The sequence below is a fragment of the Erythrolamprus reginae genome, chromosome 1, assembly GCF_031021105.1.
Source record: "Erythrolamprus reginae isolate rEryReg1 chromosome 1, rEryReg1.hap1, whole genome shotgun sequence".
NCBI classification, from domain to species: Eukaryota; Metazoa; Chordata; class Lepidosauria; order Squamata; family Dipsadidae; genus Erythrolamprus; species Erythrolamprus reginae.
In genome coordinates this window covers 51,319,874-51,340,251 of record NC_091950.1, presented here as the reverse complement: position 1 = coordinate 51,340,251, position 20,378 = coordinate 51,319,874, and the positions used below count along the sequence as shown (strand labels likewise).

Below are 20,378 nucleotides of genomic sequence, written 5' to 3'. Positions count from 1 at the left end.
TACACACAGACATACCATGCATAACTTGTAATGGCCTAGCGGGAAGGAATATCTCAACTCCCCCATGCCTGGCGGTATAAATGAGTCTTGAGTAGTTTACGAAAGACAGGAAAGGTGGGGGCAATTCTAATCTCTGGGGGGGAGTTGATTCCAGAGGGCCGGGGCCGCCACAGAGAAGGCTCCTCCCCTGGGGCCCACCAAATGACATTGTTTAGTGGACGGGACCCGGAGAAATTATATAATTAGGGAAATGAGAGAACTTGCAAGAACCTGTCCTATACAGCTTGATTTGTGTAATTATTAATTCGGGTTAGAATTCCTTCAAAACAATGAAATATCTGTGTTTGTTATTTTAGATTGTTCTATTTCTTCAGGTGGTTGAGGGACAGTTATTTTGATCCTCAAATAGCGGGCTAATCTGCTCCATTAAATGTTACATTTTGATTATTTGATGTTCCCCCTAAGTGTGAATAGGCTAGAATTAGATATGTGTATTGCTGGGGTAACAAATCTCCTGAACTGGTTTGTACTTCCACACATACTCTTCTAAATCTTTGAAGGAAAGCTGCAGCAGCAGACTGTAAGACTAACTCTCTCTCCCCACCTCCACCAATCTGTTTTAAACAGGTTTCTCTTTATGGTCTTACATTGCAAGCATCATTACCAAAGGATTACAAGAAAGAGGAATATCATCTGGCCTCTTCCACCACTTCTTTCCCAGTCTACTCACTCAATTTCTGTGAAACCTCTAATCACATATATTTCTAAAATGTTGGCCAGCTGGGAGAGGCAAGTATCAAGTCATCCATTTTCAGTTAGTCAAGGAAAGTGATAGTAAACGTATGCTCTGGGAACAGCTGAGGATTTGAGCTATTTCCATGAATGCATCTTGCTTGACAGATAGAAACAATTATCTCAATGGAGAAACTGAAAGAGGGAGGCCTAGGAAAAATACTAGAAACATCACTCAAGTACTTCCGGAAAGAAGGAATATTATGGAAATCCTGAGCTTTGGCAGAGTGAAAATAAATTTGTGGGTTGGATTTCTTTCTAAAATTACATTTGGAAGGACGTTTAAAACAAAGAACATGGACAGTAAGGTCTATAGCAAACCACAGTATTGCAAAAATGAAGACATTTGTACATCATCACACAAATGCGGCCAATGTTTGATGCAAGTATGTAGGTCGCAACACTTGCACAATTACAAAATCATATTTATCATTTGATCCCCTCCCCCCTCTCTGTTCCCACATATTCATAAACAAGGAATCTTAAGCAATTGGCTCATGCTGACAGATTAATACAATGGTTAGTTGTAGACAAATGCCTTTTGTGTCCAATCACACTTGGACAATAAAGAATTCTATTCTATTCTATTCTATTCTGTTCTGTTCTATTCTAGTCTATTCTTAATGATAGCAAACCTCAGTTTATAGACACAATATCTTAACTAGAATATCTAATAGCAAGAATCTAATAGCCCCAAGCCTGGTGGCATAAATGAGTCTTCAGACTCTTGCAGAAGGCAAGGAGGGTGGGGGCAGTATGACTCTCTGTGGGGAGTTGATTCCAGAGGGTTGGGGCCCCCACAGAGAAGGCTCTTCCCCTAGGTCCCGCCAACTGACATTGTCTAGTTGACGGGACCTGGAGAAGGCCAACTCTTGGCCTTCATATGCAGGAGAATCCTAGGTGGGTGGGCAGAGCATCCCAGGAGGGTGGGCGAACCCTCCCACTGCCAGTATGACCAGTTTGCAGAACCAGGCCAAACCAGCAGCAACCTACCATGATTATGGTATATTGATTTCTTGACCTGACTTTCCTCACTGTGTTTATCTAAGTCTTCCTAGTCCACATCCAACACTTCAACCACTACAGTTTTAGAGTATGTTTCATAGTAAACACCTTGTTAAACTGTTATTAGAAAATAGAACATTCACTCATGGCTTGAATGACTTGCTTGTTTTTCTTCTCCAGTTGTAGTAACAGCTCAAAATTTTCAGACCCAGAGACTATTTTGAGCCATAGATGTGTCTGATGGTGGCTATATTTGGAGTATAGAAATCCCTTGAGACTGTTTAAAAGCAGTTTAATTTCTGTCATTATGGGCATACTAGAAAAGGTCAATTGATATCTACTGGCAGAAGAACATTTTTTAATCAAGACCAATATGGACCTTACTTTTTTTCTGCCTTCTTTCATTTATAGTTTATGCTTGGGTCTTTATTACTGTTTCTATTAGCAAACTTGGTACTCCTCAGGAAGAACACAGTATTTAGCAAGGGAAAAATATTCCCAAGATTCATCAAATTCCTGGGTGTGTCAAAGTAGAATATCGACCACAAACACCTTCACACACCTCCAGAATAAGCCAATAGGAACAGAGTAGGCTCAATAGTTGCTAGAAGGTATGATACATTAAGTATCAACTGGGGAAAATAAAATGTACCTAAGATAGAGAAGTAAATTAGTTTGCTTGAGATCTAAGCAGAAAGTTCTGTGGCCATTCAGTTGTTGTTGGACTCTAGCTCTCATCAGCCTGACCATTGGCCAATATTTTTTAATCTCAGAAATTGAATTAGGAAAGTTGTGGGTGCAGAGCATTCTGCATTCATTATTAGGGGTGTAGAATATTAATTTGCTGCAGAAATGCTTTGAAAGAAGACCTGGTTATTGAACATTTCTTCATATACTAAATATTTACAGGATACATAAAATCAACATGCAAAATCAAGAGTCACATCTAAAAGCTTACATTTATTTTTATTTTTATGACAATGTTTTGCTGAGACTATCTAATGATAGAACACTGCAGGGTGGGGGGGAAGGAAAAATAAATAAATAAAAGCAATGGAATGGCAGCCAAAGGAAAAATAGCATTGCAAAATCCATACAAGAAAAAACTGGGAATAGAATAGGAACATTTTACACTGAAATTCTTGATTGTGGGATCTTTTTGTATTTTTTTAATATTTGAATTTGCTGGATGAACTACGTAAGATGTCTGCCTTACCATCATTTTCCCCCATCATTATTAAGCAGCAGTATTTATCTCTACTAAAATGCATAGCATTTTCTGGTTTCTTTGTTAAGATTTCACTTTTCACCAGGAATTCAAAGTGATATGCGTATTGCTTTTATATAACTGTCTGGTTTTGTTCTGCAACCCATCAAGACCAACACAGACTTCAGAGGATAATCAGAACTGGAGAAAAAACAATTGCTGCCAACCTGCCTTCCATTGAGGACCTGTATACTGCACAATTCAAAAAGAGGGATTTGAAAATATTTACTGATCCCTCGCATCCTGGACATAAACTGTTTCAACTCCTACACTCAAAATGTCACTACAGAGCACTGCACATCAAGACAACTAAACACAAGAAGAGTTTTTTCCTGAACGCCATCACTCCGCAAAACAAATAATTCCCTCAACACTGTCAAATTATTTACTAAATTTGCACTACTATTACTACTATTTTTTTCTCATCATTTGTCTCACCCATTTCCTTCCACTTATGACTGAATGACTTGTTGCTTGTATCCTTAAGATTTTTATTAATATTGATTGTTTCTTCGTTGCTTATTTGACCCCTATGACAATCATTAAGTGCTGTACCTCATGATTCTTGACAAATGTATATTTTCTTTTACGTACACTGAGATCAAAGGACAAATTCCTTGTGTGTCCAATCACACTTATCCAATAAAGAATTCTATTCTATTCAAGCTGAGGATATTTACACTTTCCATCCACATTGTATTTTTCTCCTCTGTTCTCAAGTCAGTTTCACGATTTTGAATATAACCTTATGATAAGTTTAAGAGAAAAACAATCTTCACAATCTGGCAGCACTAGCTTTTGTATGAGTACTGAATCCCAGGCACATTCTGCAGTGTATTTTGGGAATGTTCACATCTCATTGTATTTTGTTCTTCAAATTGCGTTGTTGGTTTGGATATGGAAAAGTATATACAGTACAACAAATAATTTCAAAGTAATGGGGAGGGATTTGGTAAATGTGGAACATGCATTGGAAGCTTCAATGTGATAGCTTGAAGAATGTGGGCTTGAACATATTTAATTATAACACTTACCAAACAAATTCACATACAAATTACCTGTTTCAGGTGGTGTTAGTGCTGCAGTAGGTTATCCATTGGATACAATAAAGGTATGTCAGCCAGTTTCTTAAAAGTACTATTTTGTGTATAATCCCTACCACATTGGAAACTATGTAGCTTTCTTATTTGTGACTGAGTTAGCACTTTGTGTAGCTGATGCTTTGCTTAATAAACTATATTTTACAATCCACTGTAGGTGAGTGCCCATTGTGTGCCAAATCAAAAGGAAACAAATGGTTTAGCTCATTTTGTACACAGATTTTCCCCCTCTTTCAGGTAAAAGCTTGGGGGTGAGGGTGAGTTAAAGAATTTAGTTGAAGGATTTCCAAAGTTCATCCTCCTAAACCCGCCAGAGCTTCAGAATCATAGTAGACAGTTACAGCTCTGTTACTTGTGGTTAACTGATCCATACCTGATCCTAGGTTTATAAATTGATGCATCACATTGAATTATAAAACCTCCCTGCCAATCCTAGATTTACACAACATGCTAGGCCAAAAGGTGGCTGGCTAATTAAAAATGTTCTTGGCTGATTTGGTGTGTTGCATAAATAATGCGTGAGCTATTATTATTCTTCAAAAATAAATTTTCTGCACTTTTAAACTAATATAATGTTTTTGTCCTTATTGCTTACAAAGAAAATGAATGTATCATAAAATGCCCAATTGTGGTACTCCCGTTTATACATTTGATGTCTGATTGCTTTACCTTGCTTTGGTAGGTGAGAATACAGACAGAAGCACACTATCGTGGAATATGGCACTGTATGAGATATATATATAAAACTGAAAGGGTATGTATAATAACTAGGAATAATAACTCTAACTATCTTGATCAAATAATTCATTTTTTTGCTTTATTTCCTCTTTAAAGAGCCTGACAATATTCACAAGTGGAATCTATAGATTTGCATGCAGTTCCAAATAATACTAAGTTATGAGACCGCCTTCTGCTGCATGAATCCCAGTGACTGTTTAGGTTCCACAGATTTGGCCTTCTCTGGGTCCCATCGGCTAGACAATGTTGTCTGGCAGGGCCCAGGGGAAGAGCCTTCCCTGTGGTGGCCCCAGCCCTTTGGAATCAGCTCCCTCCAGAGATTCAAACTGCCCCCACCCTCCTTGCCTTTTGCAAGAGCCTCAAAACTCATTTATGTTGCCAGGCAAGGGGCAATTAGACCAAGTCCCCTTCCTCTGTTTACGAGATGTAATGTGTGGTTGTGAATGAATTGGCTGGCTGATTTTATTATATATGGGATTTTAGTAGTAATTTTTAATTAATTAGATTTGTTGTTGTGTTGTTTTTGTATTCTGTGAGCCACCCCGAGTCTTTGGAGAAGGGCAGCATACAATTATTATTATTATTATTATTATTATTATTATTATTATTATTATTATTATTATTATTATTATAGGAATAGCAAATTTATTCTACAAGATGAACACATGCCAGGTGTAGGAAACTTTTCCTCTAGAAAGTGATGAGACACTGTAGAAGTTGTACAAGAATCACAAATTTATGAAATGTAATTCCTTACAGTGTAATATGTAGCTACATAGAAAGAAGATAACATGTGGCATTGTACTAAAGCAGAAATATTTTACCTGGCTGGTTTTTTTTGTGACTTTCTATTTAGCCAGCTGAGTGACTTTGAGCCAGTCATTCTCTTTCGGCACAATTCACATCACATATTGTTTAGCATTTAGACTTATATACTGCTTCACAGTGCTTTACAGCCCTCTCTAAGCAGTTTACAGAGAACTGCTATTTCCTATTTGTGGGGAAAATAGGAGGAGGAAAGAGTATTGTGTGTGTCGTTGTCTTGAATTATTTATAAATATAACAATCTGTATAGTCTGGAGGACAGAAGGAAAAGGGGGGACATGATCGAAACATTTTAATATATTAAAGGGCTAAATAAGGTCCAGGAGGGAAGTGTTTTTAATAGGAAAGTGAACACAAGAACAAGGGGACACAATCTGAAGTTAGTTGGGGGAAAGATCAAAAGCAACATGAGAAAATATTATTTTACTGGAAGAGTAGTAGATCCTTGGAACAAACTTCCAGCAGACGTGGTAGATAAATCCACAGTAACTGAATTTAAACATGCCTGGGATAAACATATATCCATCCTAAGATAAAATACAGAAAATAGTATAAGGGCAGACTAGATGGACCAGGAGGTCTTTTTCTGCCGTCAGACTTCTATGTTTCTATGTTTCTATGAAATAAAATAATATAATATAACTATGTGTGCCTATAGCTTTTTTTTTTTTGCCTAGCAAAAACCCCTTAAATTATTAGGCCCAGCTGTCAAATTTGATCACATCACATGAGGTATTGTGACATATCACAATGGTTTTTTGCCTTTGGAGACCCAGGGTGGGTGTGGCCCATGGGCTGACTGTTTGACAGGCCTGTATTGGGTTGTACTCAGTAATGGGCAGCCAAAAAGTTTACTGCCACACTGCGGGTGTGGCTTATTTTGTGGGTGTGGCTTGATGGTCATGTGACTGGGTAGGAGTGGCTTGCCGGCCATGTTATCAGGTGGGAGTGGCTTGAATGATCATCATCATTCAAGTGAACTGTTAAGTCCTCAACTTACAACTCACCAGTGTCGCTCTGTGGGGTGACAATTTGCTTCACGTTTCCTGCACTCTCCTTCCTGGGTCGCCCCCTGCCTCAGGCTGGGTGGCTAGGCAAATGGGTGCCGATCAGTCGCTGAGAAAAGAGGGGGCAGGAAATGGGCACCCTGCAACTCCTGCCAGTGTTGGTCTCCTTGCCGCTTTCTGAGGAAGAGGAAGAGGATGGGAGGGGGGGGGATAGTCAGCTGGAGCTGGGCATACAGCTTCATTTCCACTGGTGGAACTGTGTTCCACCCCGTCCTGCCTGCTGCCCACCCCTGGCTGTACTCAATGAGTTCCTTGCAAGGAATATTATGTTTTTTATTCTTCTATTCTAAAAGGGCATTTTGCTCACTCTTCTGTTCCATTCAGGTGCCAGGTTTCTTCAAAGGCATTTCAATGACTGTTTTAATGGCATCGCTGATTTCATCATTTTCATTTGGAATCTACAAAAACTTCCTTTATAGTATCTGTAGATTACGATATGGCTCTGCAGACAGAAAACCATCAAAAATGGATATATCTTTTGCAGGTTGTGTGACAGGAGCTCTCCGGGTAGGTTAAAAAAATAATAATAATGTGGATAAAACTATCAGTGGGCTGATGGAACAGGATCTGTCAGCATCTCCTATTTATCTTCAAATCTTTAGAAGTGAGATGGACAAAATGTGACCCCACGTTTTGCAGTTTGCAACTGTTTAGATGTGGAGAAATGACAAAAGGTGCATTTGAAACCCTAAAATATATATAATATATTAACTGAATATATTTATATTAATATACATTATATTAATTTAATATATTAGTTTAACAAACTAAAATAAATCATTGCTCTTCTCAGATATATGACCCAAATTTTTCATTACGAACTTCTCACACACTCTGAAATATTAAAGCTGGTCTTCCTTGCTATTAAAATGTTGCCTATTCCTCTAGACTAGTGATGGTGAACCTATGGCACGGGTGCCACAAGTGGCAAGCAGAGCCATATCTGCTGGCATGCAAGACGTTGCCCCTAGTGTTGTGTTTGTTTAAAAATATTCGCAGAAAATCTGCGATTGGTTAAGACGCGGCTATTCAGAAAAATAGCCGCGAAAGTTAAATGTGTGTCAGTTGGGAAAAGCCCGCGTTAAAAAGAGTATAAAAGGGCAACGGGTTAGCCGTTGCCCTCATTCTGGCAAATCTACCGTTCCAGTGTGTTGTAATCGTTCTTGCTATGAATAAACCAGTTTGATTTAACTACCGGAGTCCTGACTTTTCAGTGGCGACGAGGAGGTCGAACTCCCGCTAACGCAGCCATGAACTCGGCCATGGCTCCACCGCCGCCTGTATTCAACTCCGAGACGGAAGCTTGGACCTCGTATATGTCCAAATTCACATTTTTCCTGAAAGCGAGCAATCTACATGACGCCGATGACGAGAGGAAGAAAGCTATATTCCTCGCTTATTGCGGCACAGAAGTCTACAGCCTAGCCTCCACACTCGTTGACCCAGACACCCTGGAAACTGTCGCATGGTCAACTCTACAAGCAAAACTTGCCGCTCATTACCAGCCGACGACTCCTGTCCGCGTATACCGCCATCAATTCGCTCAGATGAGGCAAGCGGACGGAGAATCCACCAACGATTTTATAACCCGGCTACGCGCACTCCTTCCGAAGTGCAAATACAAGGATCCAGAGGAACAATTGATTGACCGCCTTATTTTCGGTCTAACCAATATCACGCTCCAGAAGAAATACCTAGTTGATGAGGATGCCTCTCTCCAAGACATTCTTAAGGCAGCAAAAGCCTCCGAGGTATCTGAAACATCTGTTGCCGAAATTAAACGCGCAACCTCAACCGTTCATCACATCCCTGATGAATCACCTTGGCACGCCTGCTCTCCTGATGAAAAACACTCGGAATCCGCGACTCCAGACGACACCTGTCTCCAAATCCGAAGAGCCTCCGACCATGACGCCAAAGAAGCCTCCCGTGCAGACAGATGTGCCGGCTGCAACGGAAATCACCCTCGTTTTCGCTGCCATTTCAAGGACGCCTATTGCCGCCGTTGCCAGCGCCGCGGCCACATCGCTGAAGTCTGCCGCGCCGCCAACCCAACTCCAGCTACTCAGCAAAACCAACGACCCTATTTTTCACCGAGGAATCGACGACCACCGTTTTCACGCAACGTTTCCCGCCCGGCTGACAACTCGCCCTCTTCTACCCAACGAGGTAACTCCCCTTCTTCAGTAAACTGCAATTTCCCCGCTGCGGAAAACAAACTATTTGTTTCTCTTTTCCTCAACGGCCACCCCTGCCAAATGGAATTAGACACCGGTTCCAGACATTCCATAATGCCTTGGGAAAAACTTAGATTATATTTACCTCGTGTAAAACAAACTGACTTGCAACCTTGGGAACCGGGTTTGAGTGATTTTCAGGGCCATTCAATTCCAGTATTAGGATGCTTAAATGTTCCTATTGCGTTTAAAAAATTTCAAGGGCTTTTACCTCTGTTAGTGGTTGACGGTCCTAAACACACATTACTGGGACTTAGATGGTTACAACCTTTAGGCATTGAAATTTCAGGGGTTAACAATGTATGTGACTCTTTTGACCCAAATGATTTGTTGAAAGAATTTCCCGAAGTTTTTTCTAGCACTCTGGGTAAATATACAGGCAGCCCCATATCGTTTAATCTGGACCCAAATATTTCGCCTATCCGATTAAAGCCCCGCAGAATTCCCATTCCACTCTTGCCTAAAGTGGATGAACAATTGGACAAATTGATAGCTCAGGGCATTTTAATTCCCACTGATCATGCCAAATGGGAAACCCCTATTGTAACGCCCGTTAAGCCGGATGGCTCTATTAGAATTTGCGCAGATTATAAAGCCACGATTAATAAAGCGCTACAGCATAATGCCTATCCAATCCCAGTAGTGCAACAACTCTTGCACACCTTAGGAAATGGGTCCATCTTCGCGAAGTTGGACCTGGCACAGGCATATCAACAGCTTACCGTAGATCAAGACACCTCTGAGGCCCAGACAATCGTAACTCATAGAGGTGCCTTTAAATGCACCCGGCTCCAGTTTGGAGTCTCTACCGCCCCAGGTATCTTTCAGGGTCTGATGGAACGCATTTTAAATAATATTCCTGGGGTCGTCCCATATTTCGACGACGTATTAATATCAGCCACATCCAAATCTGAGTTATGGGACAGAATCAGGCGCGTTTTAACTAAATTTAAAGAAACAGGACTCCATTTAAAAGCAGACAAATGTTCGTGGGCCGTGCCCAAAGTTGAATTTTTGGGTTTTACAATAGATCGTTTTGGAATTCACCCCACAAATGACAAAGTTGATGCCATAAGAAATGCCCCCACCCCCTCAGATAAGACAGACTTACAAGCATTCCTAGGACTCCTTAACTTTTATTCCGTCTTTCTTAAACAGAAAGCGACGGTGGCAGAACCGCTTCATAACCTCCTAAAGAAAGACTCTGCCTGGACGTGGGGACCAAAAGAACAAGCCGCTTTCACAGCAGTAAAAAATTTACTTTCCTCCAACAGTGTCTTAGTACAATATAATGTAGCTATGCCCTTGTCCCTAACCTGCGACGCTTCACCGTTCGGCATAGGAGCCGTCCTCAGCCATAACTTTCCGGACGGCACAGAAGCCCCAATAGCCTATTATTCTAAAACTCTTTCGGCAGCTGAAAGGAATTACTCCCAGCTTGACAAGGAGGCGTTAGCCCTTGTCGCTGGAGTTAAACGATTTCATTATTACCTTTGTGGTCGGCCTTTTACCCTAATCACCGACCATAAACCACTTTTAGGTATTTTGGCGGGAAACAAACAAACTCCCGCCTTTCTTTCCCCTCGCATGACTCGTTGGACTATTTTTCTAGCCGCTTACAATTATACATTAATCCACAGGGGGGGGAAAGAGATAGGAAATGCTGATGCATTAAGCAGGTGCCCCCAAACAGAATTAGTCAGTGATCCAGCCCCTGCCTCAAGCGTTTTATTAATTGAAACTAGTAAACAAACGTTATTAACAGCAACAGAAATAGCCAATCAGACACAAGTAGATCCAATTTTGAAACACATTAAACAATGGATATTAAAGGGATGGCCAATTGAACAACAACCAAACCAATTTCAACCTTTTAAGAATAGACAGTTTGAATTAAATGTGTTAAAAGATTGTATATTATGGGGAGACAGGGTTGTTATTCCAAAATCCTTACAGAAGCAAGCATTGCAGTTATTGCATATAGGTCACCCAGGAATAGTCAAAATGAAAACTATTGCCAGAAGTCATTTATGGTGGCCAGGGTTGGACAAGGACATAGAGTCATGGGTGGGTGGTTGTGTACCCTGCCAGAGAACAAGACCCAACCCACCAAAAGTCACACCATCAGAGTGGCCAACACCAAGAGGGCCCTGGTCTAGAATACATATTGACTTTGCAGGACCAATCAGGGGCCAATCCTTTTTACTGGTTGTGGATGCATACTCCAAGTGGCTGGAAATTGAACTCATGGCATCCACAACTACTAGCGCAACTATAAAGGCATTAAGGAAAATGTTTGCCACACATGGTATTCCAGATATTTTGGTATCTGACAACGGGCCTCAGTTAACAGCCCGTCAAATGGAACTATTTCTTGCAGACCAGGGCATAAAGCATGTGCTCACTCCACCTCATTTTACCCAAGCTAATGGACAAGCAGAACGAATGGTTAGAACCACAAAAGAAGCATTAAACAAAGCACCATTAGGAGATTGGCAACAACAAATTGATGAATTTTTAACCATTCAGCATATTACGCCGTCAGCGTCCACAAACAAAAGCCCGGCAGAACTTTTAATGGGCAGAAATCTCCGTTCTAAATTAGACAGAATTCACCCAAATTACCAGAATGACCAAAAAGAAATAAAAGCACAAAGTGAGAGACAGTTTAACATCGGGGATTTAATTTATGCAAAAGACTATGATTCCAACGATAAATGGAAAGATGGAACAGTATTAGATAAAACAGGTTTAAAAACATACATCGTAATATTAACAGATGGGCGCAGTTGGCATCGGCATGTCGACCAACTACGCAAGAGAATGAAGACTAATCCAGACATTTTGCCTACTGTAGACAAACCAATAGAGGACTTACCAGAACCACCTCGAGACTCCAGCGATGGCTGCTTGTTGCCCCTGGCGGCCGGCGAAGATCAAAATGCATCATCGCAACCAGGCCCGTCAGAGACTAGCCTTAGCGGAGCAACGGAGCCAGCCGTCCAGGCAAGCAGCTCCCAGCAAAATGAACTGCGCAGGTCCCAGAGAGCTGTAAAGCCACCAATCCGCTTGCAGGACTATGTGACGTGGATTAACACGTAATCATGGTCTCAGCCAAAGAGGGAGGGGTGTTGTGTTTGTTTAAAAATATTCGCAGAAAATCTGCGATTGGTTAAGACGCGGCTATTCAGAAAAATAGCCGCGAAAGTTAAATGTGTGTCAGTTGGGAAAAGCCCGCGTTAAAAAGAGTATAAAAGGGCAACGGGTTAGCCGTTGCCCTCATTCTGGCAAATCTACCGTTCCAGTGTGTTGTAATCGTTCTTGCTATGAATAAACCAGTTTGATTTAACTACCGGAGTCCTGACTTTTCACCTAGCTCAGTTCCAACATTCATATGTGTGCTGGTGAGCCAGGTTTTGGCTTGCACAGAGGGTCTGGAAGGGTGTTTTTGGCTTCCAGAGAGTCTCCAAAGGGGATGGGGGAAGATGGTTTTATCCCCCCCCCCCAGCTACAGGAAAGCCTTTGGAGCCTGGGGAGGGTGAAACACGAGCCTGCTGGACCCACCAGAAGTTGGGAAACAAAGGGCCATAGGGCCTTGGGGTGCGGGGTAAGTTGTTTTCACCCTCCCCAGGCATTGAATTTTGGGTTCTGGGCAGCAAGATCTGATTCTAATATACAGTGTATACCCTAACTCTAATCTATATTCTAAATCTAACTCTTAATCATTTTCTTTGGGCTGTGCTAATGGAAGGGAGTTTTCGGCCTCTGGAGAACCTCCAGGGGAGGCAGGGGAGGTTATTTTCATCCTCCCCAAGCTCCAAGAAAGCCTGGAGAGGGTGTAAAATGGGCTTACCAGGTCCACCGGAAGTGGGGAAACAAGCCATTTTCAGCCGCCGGAGGCTTCAGTGAGGCCTGCTAGGCCCAAAATGGGGCACGTTGGGTGTGTGTGTCATGCACGCATGCACGGAGATGTGGCAGAGGGGGGCACACATGCACATGCAGAAGGATGCAGGGCACGGGGGATTGAATTATGGGCATGTGCACACATACATGCATGATAGCACATGCATGCGCTTTCGGCATCCGAGGGAAAAAAGGTTCGCCATTACTGTTTCACACCTCGAGTGTTGAAGGCAAGCTGTTCCATGAATTAATTGTTCCCATTGTTAGGAAGTTTCTCCTCAATTTCAGAATTCTTCTCTCTTTGACTAGTTTCCATCAACTATACTGCTCAAAAAAATAAAAGGAACATTCAAATAACACATCCTAGATACTGGGGCTATCAGAAGCTGGGAAACAAAGGGCCATAGGGCCTTGGGGTGGGGGGGAAGTTGTTTTCACCCTCCCCAGGCATTGAATTTTGGGTGTGGGCAATTGGGCATGTGTGATAGAGCGCACACATGCTCTTTTGGCACCTGAGGAAAAAAAGGTTCGCCATCACTGCCCTAGACAGAAAATTTTCAGAGCAGATATGTAAAATGCAAACATGACTGGAAAATATAGGAATATATTTTGGTCAGAGGATCGGGAATGATACATGAAATTGAAGGTCTTCCAGGTTCTGGGCAGCAAGATCTGATTCTAATCTACAGTATACCCTAACTCTAATCTATATTCTAACTGTAACTCTTAATCCTTTTCTTTAGGTTGTGCTAATATCACCTGCAGAAATAGCCAAAGTAAGATTGCAGATCCAGAAAGAACCATACTACTTGATAGGATCATCTCATTCCTTCGACTCCCGACCTAAGTATCAAGGTTCCTTGCATTGTTTGAGGACAATAATCAAAGAAGAAGGCCTTGCAGGTCTGTACAAAGGATCTTTGGCTCTGTTAGGAAGGGACTGTCATTCATGTGGAGCATATTTCCTCACCTACTCTGTCCTGTGTGATTGGCTTACTCCAGCTGGTAAAAACAAACCAGGTATGTGCATTAAATGAGAATCATCTGTTGCAGAAGCTTTAGATGTCTATCTTGCCTGTTTGTGTCATGATAGCTTGATATATATTCATTTCCAACTTGCAATTTTCTTTATCACCCTATGGTATGCAAACTTTTCAAAGCATCATTAAGGATACTGGAGAGAGAATATGTTCATCTTTTGAATACAGGCTCTCTTTCCTCAGATCTCTCACACATTTTTGTACCAGGAATGATTTCATAGAGATGTAGGATGTTCCTCTGCCTGATCCCCGATATTGCAAACCCCCCCCGTCCCCCACTTCCATAGAGTTAAACAAAGCAATTTCTCAAGATGTCTATTGTCGCTCCGAGTCTCCGGAGAGGGGCGGCATTCCAATCCAATCCAATCCAATCCAATCCAATCCAATCCAATAAAAAAATAAACACACTGGCCAGCTGATTTTTGCCTTGCACAGAGGCTCTGGCAGGGAGTTTTTGGCCTCTGGAGAACCTCCAGGGGAGGCAGGGGAGGTTGTTTTCGTCCTCTCCAAGCTCCAAGAAAGCCTCTGCAGCCTGGAGAAGGTGTAAAATGGACTTACCAGGCCCACCGGAAGTGGGGAAACAAGCCATTTTTGCCCTCTGGAGGCTTCAGGGTGGCCTGTTAGGCCCAAAATGGGGCATGTGAGGGGGTGTCCTGCACGCATGCATGGAGACGGGACAGAAGGGGGCTCATATGTGCATGTAGAAGGATGCTGGGCATGGGGGATTTAATTAGGGGCATGTGAATGCATACATGTGCTTTTGGCATCCGAGGGAAAAAAGGTTCGCCATTACTGTCCTGTATCATTTCACACCTCGAGTGTTGAAGGCAAGATGTTCCATGAGTTAATTGTTCCCACTGTTAGGAAGTTTCTCCTCAATTCCAGAATTCTTCTCTCTTTGACTAGTTTCCATTAACTACACTGCTCAAAAAAATAAAAGGAACATTCAAATAACACATCCTAGATCTGAATGAATGAAATACAGTAATACCTCGTCTTACGAACCTAATTGGTTCCCGGGGGAGGTTCGTAAGACGAAAAGTTCATAAGACGAAACATTGTTTCCCATAGGAAACAATGTAAAGTCAATTAATCCGTGCAACAAAAAAAAAACACCCGCAAAAAAAACGCCGCCGCCCGGCTGTCACCTTTTGAAACAGCCGGGGGGGGTTTCTCGGCGGCCTTCCGAATGCCGAACGCCAAACCCGAACTTCCGGGTTCAGTGTTCAGGAGGCCGCCGAGAAGCCCCCTGGCTGTTTTAAAAGGTGACAGCCGGGCGGCGGGGCTTCCCAGCGGCCTCCCGAACCCGAACTTTTGCTGAACTTCCGGGTTCGGCATTTGGGAGGCCGCTGGGAAGCCCCTCCGCCCAGCTGTCACCTTTTAAAACAGCCAGGGGGCTTTTCAGCGGCCTCCCGAACCCCGAACCCGGAAGTTCGGGTTTGGGGTTTGGGTTCAGGAGGCTGCCGGGAAGCCCCCCGGCTGTTTTAAAAGGTGACAGCCGGGCGGCGGGGCTTCTCGGCGGCGGCGGGTTCGTAAGAAGAAACAAATTCGTAAGAAGAGGCAAAAATTTTCTGAACCCCGGGTTCGTATCTCGGGTTGTTCGTAAGACGAGGGGTTCGTATCATGAGGTACCACTGTATTCTCATTGAATATTTCATTTGCACAACTATTCCATTTGCACAACAGCATGTGAAATTGACTGTCAATCAGTGTTGCTTCCTAAGTGGACAGTTTGATTTCACAGAAGTTTGATTTACTTGAAGTTATATTCTGCTTTTTAAGTGTTCCCTTTATTTTTTTGAGCAGTATATTTCTTGTCCTGCCTTCTGGTGCTTTGGAAACTAAATTGACCATGTCCTCTTTGAGGAAGTCTCTCAAACATTGGATACTGATATCATGTCCCCCTTAGTCCTTCTTTTCTCTAGATTAGCCAAACCTAAGTCCTGCGACCTTTCTTCATGTTTTAGTCTTTAATCCTTTTAGATGCTCTTCTTTGCACTTTTCCCAAAGTCTCAACATCTTTTTTGTAATGTGACCAAAACTGGATGCAATATTCCAGGTGTGGTCTTACTAAGGCTTTATAAAGCGGTACTAATACTTAATGTGATGTTGATTCAATTCAATTCAATTTATTAGATTTGTATGCCGCCCCTCTCCGAAGATTCATTGTTCCCATTATTGATTCTATGCCTGTGTTTATATTTAATGCTTCTTCTTTATATTTAATTTTAGTCCCATTTTTTCACTGTGCTCCTTGGTTTTTATTAGTAGATGTTGCAGACCCTTTGCATGTAAAATAAGGTAAAATAATCTTACTGATAATTCACATAGATTACACAGGTTGTGTAACATTATTAAAGAGCTTGTTACAAAATTCTGTTTGAACTCTTATGAAACTGGTTGACAGGGGCTGTGTCCCGTAATGTCATTCATCAGCTCTTCCTGCATAAAGAATGTTTTTAAAAAAAGTTTTGTTCTCTTGAATTTACAGTAACTAATGCTCTGCATTTAAAATTAAATGGATTAAACATGCATATATTTTGTAAAAGTTCATAATATATTGTAAAAGTTGAAATACAGTATGTCATTACGTTTTCATATCTATCTGTTACTGAAGCAGAAAGAATTGTGCAAGGGTTTTTCAAATTGTTAATTTATTCTTTTTTTAATTGGTGAGAACAAAGCAAAGTTGTATGAAGTTGTATGTATGTATGTATGCATGTATGTATATATGGTTGAAGCATGGATGATTTACAAGCATAGAAAAGTTTGAAGAGATTTAGTAAGTGGTGTTGATATAAACTTGGTTTAGTTTGTTATGGCCTAATATTATTTACTGGGAAAGGGAATGGGGTGAAGGATATGTATATGCTCAATAAGTGGGAGAAGAAGGGGTGGATTTTTTTTTAAAAAAAACAACAACTTGAGGCTGCAGCCCTCATTGCCTCTCCTTAATTCTGGAGGTGATTGCCAAAATCATTTTAGGTCCTAAGGAAAAGGTGTTTTTCAGCAGGTTATGACTAGTTCTGGAGAACTGATAGTGGAAATTTTGAGTAGTTCAGAGAACTAGTAAATATCACCTCTGACTGGCCCCATCCCCATCTATTCTCTGCCTCCCAAGTCCCAGTTGATTGGGAGAAATTGAGATTTTACAGTATCCTTCCCCTGCCATGCCCACCAAGCCACACCCACCAAATGACACCACAATACCGGTATTAAAATTTTTTGAATGCCACCACTGTCCTAAGGAGAGTGTAGCCTACTGTAAAAAAATGGATTTGTGTATTACTGTATAAAGAAGCTCTCATCAATGGAAGTGAAGGGTAGTACAAGAAATATAGGAGTATCAGCTTTTCTGAGTACAAGACATAACAATTATTATGTAGGAAATTGAGTTAAGATTTCATTTTTGCTTGCCTTAAGGATTTTCTTTTGGTTCAATACCCTTGCTTGCTTGAGCAATACAATCAGCTGTCAGAATAATAAATAATAATTTAAGAGTTGTATTTAAAATTGCAAGGGAAGTATGATGGTGAAGGTGTGGACTCACATTGTTCCCATTATTGTTACTTTTACTAGTAGGGTTGCAGGGTCATTTTGGGTGCTTATAAACAAACAAACAAACAAACAAACAAACAAACAAACAAACAAATATTACAGCCCACCCTCTTCTTACTTGTTGCCCACCAAATGACCAATTACCAGAATTTTTAGCCAGTAATACCAGTAAGCCAGTATATAAACATTGAAGAAAGACTGATAGCAGTACTCTGTCTAACAACTTCTTGTAGTAGATTACAAAACTGTAATAAAGTTTTATTTAAAGTTAAACTAAAACAACTTGAGCCTTGAAGAAAATACCAGTTTCTCTCCTCACTGACGTGTGTTGCCTTGCAGGGAGGGGAAAAAAAACTATCTGGCGCTCACACTATATTTGAACTAACATTGTAAACACATTACTCAAATCTGTGACCCAATTCTGCAGCTTAATTTAACAGAAAATCATAAAAATCAAAACGAGATGAAGACAGTGAAGCTTACTGGGAATCTTTCAGCAAACTATTCAGTTAAATGTAGGTAGTTATTTGAAGAGGTAGGAAAACTTCTGACACATACTTGAAAAAAGGGAAGCATGATGATTAATAGAATTAGAGAACTTCCTAAATGCCTCATCTTGTGTTTCACAATAGGAATGTCAGGCATCTTGGACATGATCTATGGAAAGCAGGTCAAAAAGGCATTATGACATTTTTATTTTAGATATGCCCTTTTATCTAATAGTTCACTTACAGAGAGGGTTTTTTAAAAAAAAAAATTAATTGTTTTTTTCTTTAAACATCATAACTTTTTTTCACAAATCCACCTCTAAATTGTATACTTTACCATTCACATATCTGCTTACAATATATCATATCTTTCCATTGTCCCAATTCTTAGTCTTATTTACAAAGACGGGTTTTTTTGGGGTGGTGGTGGTTAGTATATAATACATGGTATGAGGGATTATGTCAATGTAACAAAATATCTCAAATTCTTCTTAATGTTCATATCTGATTAGAAGTGGTCACTCTATAATGTGTTTAAATATGTTTATTTATAGGGTCTGTCCCAATATTCAGGATCCAAGGGGGCCAGCTCGATGCCCTTGAAAAATGTTTTATATCCTCCATGAATTTGTTTAATTTCTTTTTGACAGCCATATCAGGCTGCTATCATCAAATTCTGCAGTCACGCATTTCGTGTGTGTGTATGTGTTTGTTAGATGGAGTTTGATTCGATAATGAGGATTGAAGATCTTTTCTTTGCTTGGGAAAAAGATACAGTGGCTCATGTTTTGCCTTAAAGTGATATTTTATGAGGCTTATATTAATTTACATAATGCTTTGTTTACCCAAAGGAAAATGATCAGTCTCTCAAAAAAAAATAAAAACAAAATCCTAAGATAGAATACAGAAAATAGTATAAGGGCAGACTAGATGGACCATGAGGTCTTTTTCTGCCGTCAGACTTCTATGTTTCTATGTTTCTAAACATGTCACAGTCCCTACTTTAACTTTAGCCAATATAAGAAACCCTCTCCTGTTATGGTGGGAAAAATGCCTTTCTCTGATGTACTTATAGTAACATTATTAGAAAGTTTGGGATATTTATTTTACCAACATTTGGATTTTTAATAATTATGGAGTATTAATGATTAGTTTACACTATTTATACTTATGTTTACAGACCTGTGGGCTGTGCTTCTGTCTGGAGGCTGTGCTGGTGTTCTTGCCTGGGGCACAGCAACCCCAATGGACGTCATTAAAGCCCGAATGCAAGCAGATGGTGATGGGCAGCGTAAATATACTGGACTAGTGCACTGTGTCAGAGACAGCATAAAGGAAGAAGGATTAAGAGTTCTTTTTAAAGGCCTTGGGCTAAACTCACTTCGTGCATTTCCCTCAAATATGATGATATTCTTAACTTATGAAACTGTTCTTAGGTTTGGGAAACGTTTGGAGAAATGAAGATTTTTATTTCAGCATTATTCCTTAAGTGGTTGCCTATTTTTAAAAGCCAATTTATTTAAATATTTTCTTCAAAAAACTCTTGTGATGATAAATTATTTTTATGTCTGCAAATTTCAGAATTGGATATATGCATTAAAACTTTATTATGCTCTCAATCATTTTCTTTGTGTGCATGTGTGTGTTTGTGTAGCATAAGGAAAATAAATTAGAATGCTTTTATTTTATGAACCATAATTACAAACAAGAGTTAGGATGAGTTCACATTACTAGAACTATGGATCTCCTTGTAGGAGCTGAAGGCCTACTGTAGCTCATTCAATCAACCACTCCAAGAGGGTCAGAATTGAATCTCAATCTTGACTGTATTTTTTAAATTAAATATGCTTTTAAAAACTGATTTCTTGGAGATTAAAGACACCGTTAAAAATAAGATTGGAAGGGGGAGGGAGGGCAATGACTGCGTTCCCTACTTCATTATAAGATGATGACTAGCTTCCTTGTCAACGGAATTGCTTTTAAATCCAAATACTGTAGTACATTCATGGTTAAACACATTCTTGAGACTGTAAAAAATGGGTATTTAAGAAATAAAATAAGTTTTGCACATTTTTTGTTGCATTTGCCTTGTGTCTCAGTCAAATAATAAAGCCACCTTCAGCCTATTACTTACAATATCACAATGGTTCCCCCCTGCCCTGCCAATCATTTGTCTCCTCTCTCTCTGTATTTAGTCTCAGAAAAGAAGGGAATTCAAATACCCAGGAAGGGAAAATTTGGATGTCAGATGCTTGCCCATTATAAACTCTTGGACTGAAAATACAATGGTACCTCAACTTAAGAATGCCTCTACTTAAGAACTTTTCTATATAAGAACCGGGTGTTCAATTTTTTTTT

The 20,378-nt window shown here is 40.5% G+C and overlaps 1 protein-coding gene across 3 annotated transcripts in view; it reads left to right on the top strand.

Annotated features, from left to right (window-relative positions):
• Positions 1–20,090, top strand: part of SLC25A47 (solute carrier family 25 member 47) — a 33,305-nt gene extending 13,215 nt beyond the window's left edge. The window contains exons 2-6 of one of the 3 annotated variants that reach the window (XM_070752263.1): positions 4,132–4,175; positions 4,847–4,918; positions 7,119–7,301; positions 13,678–13,954; positions 19,201–20,090. In XM_070752263.1, coding sequence (XP_070608364.1) covers positions 4,132–4,175; positions 4,847–4,918; positions 7,119–7,301; positions 13,678–13,954; positions 19,201–19,481 — 857 coding nt within the window. In that variant the 3' untranslated portion in view covers positions 19,482–20,090. Of the gene's footprint in view, positions 1–4,131; positions 4,176–4,846; positions 4,919–7,118; positions 7,302–11,722; positions 12,038–13,677; positions 13,955–19,200 lie in introns of those variants that run through there. The other 2 variants (XM_070752252.1, XM_070752272.1) reach the window with 2 other exon arrangements.
• Positions 20,091–20,378: the final 288 nt, after the last annotated feature.